Source organism: Salvelinus alpinus, chromosome 12, assembly GCF_045679555.1.
Source record: "Salvelinus alpinus chromosome 12, SLU_Salpinus.1, whole genome shotgun sequence".
NCBI lineage: Eukaryota > Metazoa > Chordata > Actinopteri > Salmoniformes > Salmonidae > Salvelinus > Salvelinus alpinus.
This window is the reverse complement of record NC_092097.1, coordinates 1,166,498-1,179,080: the sequence shown is the minus strand read 5'-3', so window position 1 is coordinate 1,179,080 and position 12,583 is coordinate 1,166,498. Positions and strand designations below refer to the sequence as shown.

At 41.7% G+C, this 12,583-nt stretch overlaps 1 protein-coding gene across 2 annotated transcripts in view; it reads left to right on the top strand.

Moving 5' to 3' along the window:
- Nucleotides 1-12,244, top strand: part of unm_sa1614 (un-named sa1614) — a 96,687-nt gene extending 84,443 nt beyond the window's left edge. For both annotated transcript variants that reach the window (XM_071334657.1, XM_071334658.1), the window contains 4 exons: nt 4,968-5,029; nt 5,277-5,452; nt 6,048-6,170; nt 8,784-12,244. In XM_071334657.1, coding sequence (XP_071190758.1) covers nt 4,968-5,029; nt 5,277-5,452; nt 6,048-6,170; nt 8,784-8,858 — 436 coding nt within the window. In that variant the 3' untranslated portion in view covers nt 8,859-12,244. The remainder of the gene's footprint in view (nt 1-4,967; nt 5,030-5,276; nt 5,453-6,047; nt 6,171-8,783) is intronic.
- The last annotated feature ends 339 nt before the right edge of the window (nt 12,245-12,583 follow it).

The following is a 12,583-nucleotide window of genomic DNA, read 5'->3' as shown; positions in this document are numbered from 1 at the left end:
TGATACTTGAATTTTACTCTTAAATGGAAGATTTTTGTAAATACTAAGACTCTTCCTAGAGTCTTGGTGCAATCTGGGGAGAAGAGCCTTGGCCAGGTAGGTAACCAAGAACCCAATGGTCACACTGAGTTCCTTTGTGGAGATGGGAGAACCTTCCAGAAGGAGAACCATCTCTGCACCACTCCACCAATCAGATCTTTATGGTAGAGTGGTGAGATGGAAGCCACTTCTCAGTAAAAGGTGCATGACAGCCTCCTTGGAGTTTGCCAAAAAGGCACCTAAAGGACTCAGACCATGAGAAACAAGATTCTCTGGTCTGACGAAATCAAGATTGAACTCTTCGGCCTGAATGCCAAGCGTCATGTCTGGAGGAAACCTGGCACAATCCCTACTGTGAAGCATGATCGTGGCAGCATCATGCTGTGGGAATGATTTTCAGCTGCAGTGACTGGGAGACTTGTCAGGATCGAGGGAAAGCTGAACGGAGCAAAGTAGAGAGATCCTTGATAAAAACCTGTTCCAGAGCACTCAGGACCTCAGTCTGAGGTGAAGATTCACCTTCCAACAGGACAATTACCCTAAGCACACAGCCAAGACAACGCAGGAGTGTCTTCGGGACAAGTCTCTCAGCCAGAGCCCGGACTTGAACCCGATCAAATCTCTGGAGAGACCTGAAAATTGCTGTGACGCTCCCCAACCAACCTGACAGAGCTTGAGAGAATCTGCAGAGAAGAATGGGAGAAACTCTTCATACAGGTGTGCCAAGCTTGTAGCGTCGTACCCAAGAAGACTCAAGGCTGTAATCGTTGCCAAAGGTGCTTCAACAAAGTACTGAGTAAAGTGTCTGAATACTTATGTAAATGTGATATTTCTGTTTTTAATTTTTAATAAATGATTCAAACATTTTTACAACCCTTTTTTTTGCTTTGTCGTGATGGGGTATTGTGTGTAGATTGATGAGGGGGGGGGGGGAAACAATTTAATCCATTTTAGAATAAGGCTGTAACATAACAAAATGTGGATAAAGTCAAGGGGTCTGTATACTTTCCGAATTCACTGTCAATATATCCCAAGATTTACGCCCATTGGTTGAGAGAGAGAGAAAGGTAATATTTGCAAGAGTGTACCAACAGGTTAAACAGCAAGCGTGAGGAATGTACGTGATTTTGCCGTGCTCATAGGCTGTAAGGTAGATGGGTGAATGACATTCCCCACGTGGCTAATAAAAGAGAAGGGACATTACGCTATGCTGATGATACATTTGTATACATTCTCACAACATGCCCGTAGAACAGAAAATGTCAATTATATTATGCTTACTATAAATCAAATCACATTTTATTGGTCACATACACCTATTAAGCAGATGTTATTGCGGGTGTAGCAAAATGCTTGTGTTCCTAGCGCCAACAGTGCAGAAGTAACTAACAATTCACAACAATACACACACATCTAAAAGTAAAAGAATGGAATTAAGAAATATATTTTATATATATATATTAGATTGAGCAATGTCAGAGTGGCATTAACTAAAATACAGTAGAATAGAATACAGTATATACAGTACCAGTCAAAAGTTTGGACACCTACTCATTCAAGTGGTTTTCTTTATTTTTAAGATTTTCTACATTGTATAATAATAGTGAAGACAACAAAACTATGAAATAACACATATGGAATCATGTAGTAACCAAAAAAGTGTTAAACAAATCAAAATATATTTTATATCTTAGGTTCTTTAAAGTAGCCACCCTTTACCTTGATGACAGCTTTGCACACTTTTGGCCTCCTCTCAACCAGCTTCACCTGGAATGCTTTTCCAACAGTCTTGAAGGAGTTCCCACATATGCTCAGCACTTGTTGGCTGCTTTTCCTTCACTCACTGTGGTTCAAACTCATCCCAAACCATCTCAATTGGGTTGAGGTCCAGTCATTGTGGAGGCCAGATCATCTGATGCAGCACTCCATCACTGTCCTTCTTGGTCAAATAGCCCATACACAACCTGGAGGTGTGTTGGATCCTTGTCTTGTTGAAAAACAAATGATAGTCCCACTAAGCGCAAACCAGATGGGATGGCGTATCGCTGCAGAATACCGTGGTAGCCGCGCTGGTTAGATGTGCCTTGAATTCTAAATAAATCACTGACTTTGTCACCAGCAAAGCAACCCCACACCACCACCTCCATGCTTCACCGTACGAACCACAAATGCGGAGATCATCCGTTCATCTACTATGCATCTCACAGACACGGCTGTTGGAACCAAAAATCTCAAATTTGGACTCATCAGACAAAAGGACCGATTTCCACTGGTCTAATGTCCATTGCTCGTGTTTCTTGGCCCAAGCATGTCTCTTCTTCTGATTTGAGTCCTTAGGTAGTGGTTTCTTTGCAGCAATTCGACCATGGAGGCCTGATTTACACAGTCTCCTCTGAATAGTTGATGTTGAGATGTGTCTATTACTTGAACTCTGTGAGACATTTATTTGGTCTGCAATTTCTGAGACTGTTAACTCTAATGAACTTATCCTCTGCAGCAAAGGGAATTCTGGGTCTTCTTTTTCTGTGGCGGTCCTCACGAGAGTCAGTTTCATCATAGCGCTTGATGGTTTTTGCGACTACACTTGAAGAAACATTCAAAGTTCTTGAAATTTTCCAGATTGACTGACCTTCATGTGTTAAAGTAATGATGGACTGTCGTTTCTCTTTGCTTATTTGAGCTGTTCTTGCCATAATATGGACTTGGTCTTTTACCAAATAGGGCTATCTTCTGTATACCACCCCTACCATGTCACAACAGAACTGATTGCCTCAAACGCATTAAGGAAAGAAATTCCACAAATGTACTTTTAAGAAGGCACACCTGTTAATTGAAATGCATTCCAGGTGACTAGCTCATGAAGCTGGTTGAAAGAAAGCCAAGAGTTTTAGCACTCCCGAGTGGCGCAGCGGTCTAAGGCACTGCATCTCAATCCTAGAGGCGTCACTACAGACCCTGGTTCGATTCTAGGCTGTATCACAACCTGCCGTGATTGGGAGTCCCATAGGGCGGCGCACAATTGGCCCAGCATTGTCCAGGTTAGGGTTTGGCTGGGGTAGGCCGTCATTGTAAATAACAATTTGTTCTTAACTGACTTGCCTAGTTAAATAAAGGTTAAATAAATAATGTGCAAAGCTGTCATCAAGGCAAAGGCTGGCTACTTTGCTGAGGCTGGCTAATTTGTTTAACACTTTTTTGGTTACTACATGATTCCATTCGTTATTTCATAGTTTTGATGTCTTTACTATTATTCTACAATGTATAAAATAGTAAAAATAAAGTGTCCAAACTTTTGACTGGTACTGTACAGTCATGGCCAAAAGTTTTGAGAATTACACAAATATTAATTTCCACAAAGTTTGCTGCTTCAGTGTGTTTAGATATTTTTGTCAGATGTTACTATGGAATACTGAAGTATAATTACAAGCATTTCCTCAGTGTCAAAGGTTTTTATTGACAATTACATGATGTTGATGCAAAGAGTCAATATTTGCAATGTTGACCCTTCTTTTTCAAGACCTCTGCAATCCGCCCTGGCATGCTGTCAATTAACTTCTTGGCCACATCCTGACTGATGGCAGCCCATTCTTGCATAATCAATGCTTGGAGTTTGTCAGAATTTGTGGGTTTTTGTTTGTCCACCCGCCTCTTGAGGATTGACCACAAGTTCTCAATGGGATTAAGGTCTGGGGAGTTTCCTGGCCATGGACCCAAAATATCAATGTTTTGTTCCCCGAGCCACTTAGTTATCACTTTTGCCTTATGGCAAGGTGCTCTATCATGCTGGAAAAGGCATTGTTCGTCACCAAACTGTTCCTGGATGGTTGGGAGAAGTTGCTCTCGGAGGATGTGTTGGTACCATTCTTTATTCATGGCTGTGTTCTTAGGTAAAATTGTAAGTGAGCCCACTCCCTTGGCTGAGATGCGACCCCACACATGAATGAATTGGTCAGACCAGCGTTGAATAGACCTTAGCACATGTCCTTCCTGTTTGAGTTTCTGCCTATAGGAAGGGAGAAGCAAAATGGAGTCATGATCAGATTTGCCAAAGGTAGGGCGGGGGAGGGCCTTGTATGCATTTCAAAAAGGTGTGTAGGAGTGGTCCAATGTTTTTACAGAGCGAGTACTACAGTTAATGTGTTGGTAGATCTTCGGTAGCATTTTACTCAAATTTGCTTAGTTAAAATCCCAAGCTACAATAAATGTATCCTCGGGATATGTGGTTTCCAGTTTGCATAAAGTCCATTGTAGATCTTTGAGGGCCGTCGTGGTATCGGATTGAGGGGGAATATACACAGCTGTGACTGTGTATAGAGAATTCTCTTCGGAGGTAATACGATCGGCATTTGATTGAGGTATTCTATGTCTGGTGATCAAAAGGACTTGAGTTTCTGTATGTTATCACAATCACTCCATGAGTAGTTAATCATGAAACATACATACGCCTTTCTCTTCCCGGAGGAGAGTTCTTTATTCCTGTCAGTGCGATGTACTGAGAACCCAGCTGGCTATATTGACTGTGACAGTATATCCCGAGAGAGCCATGTTTCCGTGAAACAGAGTATGTTACATTCCCTTGTGTCTCTGGAAGGAGATCCTCGCCCTGATCTCGTCTACTTTATTATCCAGAGACTGAAAAGATTTGCGAGTAATATACTCGGAAGAGGTGGATGGTGTGCACACCTCCTGAGCCGGACTAAAAGCAGCCTCTGGAATAAGTTAAATTCCTCTATAGGAACAAAGGATCCAATTCAGGGAAGTCCTAGTCGTAATGCTGTATGAAATTAAATGGAGCAAGCCATTCAGACAAGCCTTACTGATTGAGCCATCGTAAACTACATTCAGTAACTTTCACCAGATACATCAATTTATTCTGTCATAACACTGTGCCAACTACTGTATACATTGTCTTTCCCCGTCCATTTCAGCTCAGGGTCTCCAAAATACTCTGTGACTGCCCTCAACTCCCTATCTGAACTGCCAGAGAGAGGTAAACTATTCTATCTGTATTTTACAGATTGAATCTATTTTACTTATGTTTGTATCACACATATGAAAGCACATCCTTTTCAGGAGCAACATTGGGTAACACCTATTTCTTGAAGTGGTTGCTAGTTGTAAAACCACACATGATCATTCTCCATAGTATGCTCTCTACATAGAATTCAACCACATTTATTTCACAGACATAACGGGCGAGTGTCTTTATTGATCGCTCTCCCCTTTGTGCCCCCCAGGATTCCGCGCAGATGGAGAGAGCAAAAAGTCCCACTTTGTCTATCAGATGCCTCAGCCCAGCAGCAGACACCCTCCTCTAAACTCCACCATGGCCCCCTGCTCCATCAGCCTGCAGTCCAATGGGGCCTCCTCCCACCAAGGCGATCCCCCACACCCCATGCCCAGGAGAGCACTGGTGAGAGGGGGCAGACTGACTCTTTTCCTTACATTATTTTTGTTAGGGTGTACAACAATTCATTTTCATTAATCCCCCCGCTCCAGTTTAAGTTTCATCATCAATATTTTGATTTGGTTGGTATTTCCATTTAGTAGAGGTCAAGGCATAGCAGACTATATTTAAGTTGGAATTTTACTGTATACGTCCAAAGGCCAGCCATTTTTATTCTGTTTCGATAATGTGTTTTTTAGGCAAGCAGGCCTCGGATACCTCAAGTTGGCAATAGCTCTATCTGCTGGGACGCAAAGGCTCCGGCAAATAGTTGGCAACTCCAAGTCTTAGTCACCACACCAGGATTAGATGCTCAGTTTGAGATCTTTACTTACTCTAATGACAGAAAATATGTATTTTGACATTTTCCCTGAATCATTACTGTGGGGCATACACCTATTTATCTCTACTGGGTGTTTTCCCCCTCAGAACAAATATGTTATTTTGGTTAAGCACAGGTTTAGCTTAGTCACCCTTAGGGATGGTGTAATGTTTTTGTTTCCTTACTGGTGTGGTGTTTTTCACTCAGTAGTGCTGTTGTGTCTATCTGCTTGTTTTCCAGCCCAAGCCAAAAGTGATGCGGGTCCAAGCCATCTATGGCTGTGTGGGTGACCACCATGATGAGCTCACTTTCAACGAGGGCGAGGTATTGGTTGTGCTTGGAGAGGACGATGCTGATTGGTGGGTAGGTACCTCTCGGTTACAGATAGAAGTTGCCCTCAGACACAGATTTAGTATCAGATTACCCTCCATAAATCTGTTTTTGCAGTAGGCCTTCTTCAGTGTGTAGGTTCAAAGTTTTGAGGCAACAGCTTAATTGATATAGTAAACAAAATGTGTAAACTGTACCTTTATTTTGACAGGGAAGTCATACTGAGACTAGGGTCTATTTTACAGATGAGCCCTGCATAAATACATCAAACATAAACAATATACAAAATATGTTAAGAAAAACAGACACAGTTAACTCAGCTACTTGCAATTAGCGCTGACCTTAACCATTCATTGAAGGGGTAAACCATTTAGTGATCGGTCTTTAGGAAGGGACTCGTACATTCTGTGTTATCCAGTCTGGTCAGTCGTGCATAGCCACAGGATTGGGTCTGCTCTTCTGTTTTTGTTGTGTAAATAATCCCAAGGTTTACAAGCTAACATGCACCATTAGAGAGCCAGGGGGGTCAATCTTGTTTCCAAACCGTAACATCTGTATAAAAACACTGGACCCTCAGACTTTTACTGTTGTTACCTCCAGTATCATATTTCTTCTGTCTGTAAAAAGCCAAGTGATTTACAGTAAATCCTCCTCGTGAATTGTGACACAAATCCCTGTTCAAATCACAAGTTTCCCTTAACTGTCAGCTAGAATATCTGTGTGATAATTGACAGAATAATTTACTGATTGAGTAAGGAGATGGACATCCAAAAGAGATGCTTGTCAGTTTGCGAAACAAGGTGAATAGTTCGCAGACAGACAGCGGGACAGTTGGAATTGGTTCCGACCAGATTCTTCTCCGTTGACATTGTTTCATTCAGTCTCCATATCTGCATCAATGAGTCGTCGACAAAACTTCCAACCAGGTCCTCATAATGCCTTCCAGATGAGGTTTTTACCCTCGACAATATCCTACAGATTGCCCTGGCGTAGAAATACACTACATGGCCAAGAGTATGTGGACGCCTGAACATCTTATTCCAAAATCATGGGCAGTAATATGGAGTTTGTCCCCCCTTTGCTGCTGTAACAGCCCCCACTCTTCTGGGAAGGCTTTCCACTAGATGTTGGATCATTGCTGCGGGGACCTGCTTGCATACAGCCAAAAGAGCATTAGTTGGGCACTGATGTTGGGCAATTAGTCCTGGTTCGCAGTCGGCATTCCAATTCATCCCAAATGTGTTCGGTGGGGTTGAGGTCAGGGCTCTGTGCAGGCCAGTCAATTTATTCCACATTGATCTTGAAAAAACATTTCTGTATAGACCTCGCTTTTTTGTACGGGGGCATTAAGCTGAAACAGGAAAGGGCCTTTCCCAAACTGTTGCCACAAAGTTGGAAGCACAGAATCGAATGTCATTGTATGCTGTAGCGTTAAGATTTCCCTTCACTTGAACTAAGGGGCCTAGCCGGACTCCACCAAACTTTACAGTTGGCACTATGCATTTGGGCAGGTAGCATTCTCCTGGCATCCACCAAACCCAAATTAGTCCGTCGGACTGCCAGTTGATGAAGCGTGATTCATCACTCCAGAAAACGCGCTCTCACTGCTCTCCAATGGCGGCAAGCTTTACACCACTCCAGCTGACGCTTGGCATTGCGGATGGTGATCTTAGGCTTGTGCGCAGTTGCTAGGCCATGAAAACCCATTCATGAAGCTCCTGAGGAACAGTTATTGTGCTGACATTGTTTATCTATGGAGGTCGTATGGTTGTGTGCTTGATTTTATACACCTGTCAGCAATGGGTGTGGCTGAAATAGCCGAAGGGGTGTCCACTAATTTCAAGGGGTGTCCACACTTTTTTTTCTTTTTTTTAACAGAAGAGTTACAGATTCCGCAATAAAAATGTTAAAGTCATTTCCGATTGAGCCGACATGCAGAGTTTACCTTGTAAAGCTGAACTTCTGCAATGTGGATTGAATAGTTAAGAAAGAAAACAAAAGTAAGATGGAAAGACAAGTATAGAATGTCTAGTCCAACCCAAAGATCCCCTTTCATACAGGATACAGACCTGGGTTCAAATACATGTGTATTTGAGTATGTGGTATTCAAAATACTTTTTTCTGTGTATTTTAGTATTTTCAAATACACAGCCCGAAAACAAAACAAATACTTTTATTAAGAGTTCTTGAATGGTTATTTGTAAAAGCAAATAAATGGGTTAAACGCATGGGACCGTATTTGAGTCAGTATCTTGTATTTTCAAATGCTTTCCATGTGTATTTCCAAATACATTCCAATATTCAACTACTTTTTTCTTTTTTTTCAAATGTGAAAGTAATTGAGATATTTGAAATAGTACTAGAACCCAGGTCTGACAGGATATTAATGTCCATTGTATTCTTTATCTTCTAGAGCCGTGATATAACTATGCCAGAAACCCTATATAGAAGGGCTATAGGATAAACAGCTTCCTCCTCCTCTGGATACTCAATAGGCCATCTGGTTTTCCAATGGAATCTCCCCCCGTAGTCACAAAAGCAGACAACCTGAACTAACAAACATACAAATGGGGTGTAGATGGGTCAACGGTCCAATTTTTTTTTTTTTGTGCAACCTATCAATATTTTGTTCTTTTGTCCTCACAGCATGGATACGTTGAGGGCCAGCCAAACAAGAAAGGCCTGTTCCCTTCATCTTTCGTCCAATTGTTGTCTGACTGACACAAGCCAAAAGCTGGAGGACATGTTCTGTAAAGTAACCTGGCAACCTGCCACCCTTCCCAGTGACTTCAGGACCAGGCTCAAACTTATTCCATACCTTAACTAACTGTTAACCTATAGATGTAGGGGCTACCGGACCTGGGCTCAGAGATGGTTAACTCTGGACATTCCTTTGATCTCCACTGAGTTGTTAGGGGACCTTTTTTCCTGAACAATGTCTGTTTTTTTCTGGTTGTGTTTTGCTTTTCGCGTGTTGTGTATTTTAAATGTGTAGTTTAATGTGTTTAGTGTATTTTGATGTGTATTGTGCTATACAGGGCTCATCTGGGAAAGAGACCTGGGTTTCAGCCATGACTCCCTATCAAAATAAAGGTTTTTCGAAAAAATACCCAAGGATCATGGGGCACTCCGGGAACTTTGGTTCTGATCATGAATGTACGCCGATGGAGAGAACATTGTTTGAACATCACCGCTCAAGTTTTCCTCATCTTGGGGAAGCCATATGTTAAAAATTTTTGCTTTAGTTTTTTTGTGTGACCAAATCTTCTTTTTTTTTCTCTCTTTTTTTTTTCTTGAGGGGGTGGGGGGGGCTACACGCACAATACATATATTCATATTATTGAATAGTTAAGTCGCATCCAGACGTGGGCTGCCAATCAAAAATAAGAAATAAGAATTTTAAAAAGCAACACAAATACAAACTGTTAATCACCATGATTATAACACAGAGCCAACAAGTAACAATACATTTAGTATGTAAAAAATGAAATAAGTAAGTGAGCCTGTTTGTATGTTTGGACTTTATAGATTGTTTATTTGGATGTGTTGGGCTTTAGCTGAGGTTATTCTTTAGAGTCAAGTGTATTTGTCCAGGCCTCAATTGTTTCTTAATTAGCACCATTCATTCTCTCCGTAGATCATTCTAATGGTATAACTTCTAATAGTAACTGTATCTTCTGAGGAATCTGGAGAGAGTGAGGCGATTGCCATTTAGGAGCCAAGATCTTTTTTTTGCGGCAGTGCTGCATGCCAGCAGTGATCATCTCTGATTTATTGAGAGATTCAAGGACCTATCATCGTTAAGTAACATAGTATATGCAAAGCATTGAATATTTAAATTCATGCACATACATTTTGTAGCTTCGTCCCAGCAGCATTTAGCTGCAGGCCACTCCCACATCAGATGAAAGAATATGCCTACCTGATTTAGGGGACACAGTGGACAGTTGGGGGTTGGGGCCTGTTTCATCGTAAAACGTTTTCTTGGTGTTAAATACAGTCTGTGAACAAACTTAAAATGTATAAATTGATGGTTTCGGATTGCCGGATGCCGAGGTCATATTTTTAGTTCAAATTCACTTAGATCTGTGGACAATACTTTTTTAATGGCTCACTCAGAATGAGTGAGTGAGCTTTCCAAAAGCTTTCCAAAAGTTCGGAAATTATTCAGACCCCTTGACTTTTTCCATATTTTGTTACGTTCCAGCCTTATTCTAACATGGATTAAGTATTTTGTTTCCCCTCATCAATCTACACACAATACCCCATAATGGCGAAGCAAAAACAGGTTTTTAGACATTTTTGTAAATGTATTAAAAATAAAAACTGAAATATGACATTTACATAAGTATATTCAGACCCTTTACTCAGGACTTTTGTTGAAGCACCTTTGGCAGCGATTACAGCCTTGAGTCTTCTTGGGTATGATGCTACAAGCTTGGCACACCTGTATTTGGGGAGTTTCTCCCATTCTTCTCTGCAGATCCTCAAGCTCTGTCAGGTTGGATGGGGAGCGTCGCTACACAGCTATTTTCAGGACTCTACAGAGAGATTCAATTGGATTCAAGTCCGGGCTCTGGCTGGGCCACTCAAGGACATTCAGAAACAAGCCACTCCTACATTGTCTTGGCTGTGTGGTTAGGGTCGTTGTCCTGTTGGAAGTTGAACCTTCGCCCTAGTCGGAGGTCCTGAGCGCTCTGGAGCAGGTTTTCATCAAGGATCTCTCTCTATCTCTCTCTTTGCTCCGTTCATTTTTCCCTGGATCCTGACTAGTCTCCCAGTCCCTGCCACTGAAAAACATCACCATGATTCACCATAGGGATGGTGCCAGCTTTCCTCCAGACATGACGCTTGACATTCAGACCAAAGAGTTCAATCTTGGTTTCATCAGACCAGAGAATCTTGTTTCTCATGGTCGGAGAGTCGTTTGGGGGCCTTTTGGCAAACTCCAAGCAAACTGTCATGTGCCTTTTACTGAGGAGTGGTTTCCATCTGGCCACTATACCATAAAGGCCTGATTGGTGAACTGTTGCAGAGATGGTTGTCCTTCCGGAAGGTTCTCCCATCTCCACAGAGGAACTCTTGAGCTCTGTCAGGTTCTTGGTCACCTCCCTGACCAAGGCCCTTCTCCCCCGATTGCTCATTTTGGCCTGGGCAACCAGCTCTAGGAATAGTCTTAGTGGTTCTTAACTTCTTCCATTTAAGAATGATGGAGGCCACTGTGTTCTTGGGAACCTTCAATGGTGCAGGCATTTCTTTGGTACCCTTCCCCAGATCTCTGCCTTGACACATCCTGTCTCTGAGCTCTACGGAGAATTCATTCGACCTCATGGCTTGGTTTTTGCTCTAACATGCACTGTCAACTTTGGGACCTTATAAAGACAGGTTTGTGTGTGTACCTTTCCAAATCATGTCCAATCAATTGAATTTACCACTGGTGGAATCAAATTCTAGAAACATCTCAAGGATGATCAATGGAAACAGGATGCACCTGAGCTCAACTTCGAGTCTCATATAAAAGGGTCTGAATACTTATGTAAATAAGGTGTATTTTTGTTTAATAAATTTGCAAACATTTCTTAAAACCTGTTTTCGCTTTGTCATTATGGGTGAACTGATGATCATTTTTTTAAATCCATTTTAGAATAAGGCTGTATGAAGCAAAATGTGGAAAGGTCAAGGGGTCTGAATACTTTCCCGATATGCACTATATGATATAGAGAGATCAGTCCTTTCGGCAACCCAGATAATTTATTCATAAATCCCATTATTGGATGGTTCGGTAGTTGGGTTTCCCAAGGGACTCCATAGGCTAGCATAGTTGAACAAAATTGTAATTAGGAAAAAAATGAGTTGCCTGGTAATGTGTATGTTTTTCAAATCTTGGAATGTTCTCAAAGCATTACTGTCCATGACATCGGCAAGGGTACAGATTCCACATTTGACCATGGGGGGAATGCAAAAAGGTCACAAGGTATTATTGTGAAATATTGGAGTATGGGCATGACGTTTTGATTCCCAGTTACACTGAACAGAATTATGAATGCAAGATGTAAAGTGCTGTTCCCATGTTTCATGAGCTGAAATAAAATATCACAGACATTGTCCATATGCACAACAATATTATTTCTCTCAAATGTTTGTGCACTAATTTGTTTACATCCCTGTTAGTGACCTATTTTATCCTTTGTCAAGATAATCCATAAAGAAGCGGATTAAACATCACTACACAGGTTGCACCTTGTGCAGGGGACAATAAAAGACCACTCTAAAATGTGCAGTTTTGTCACGCAACACAATGCCACGTGCAATTGGCATGCTGACTGCAGGAACGTCCACCATACCTGTTTCCAGATAATTGAATGTTAATTTCTCTATCATAAACCGACTCCAACGTCGTTTTAGATCATTTGGCAGTACGTCCAACCGGCCTCACAACCGCAGAC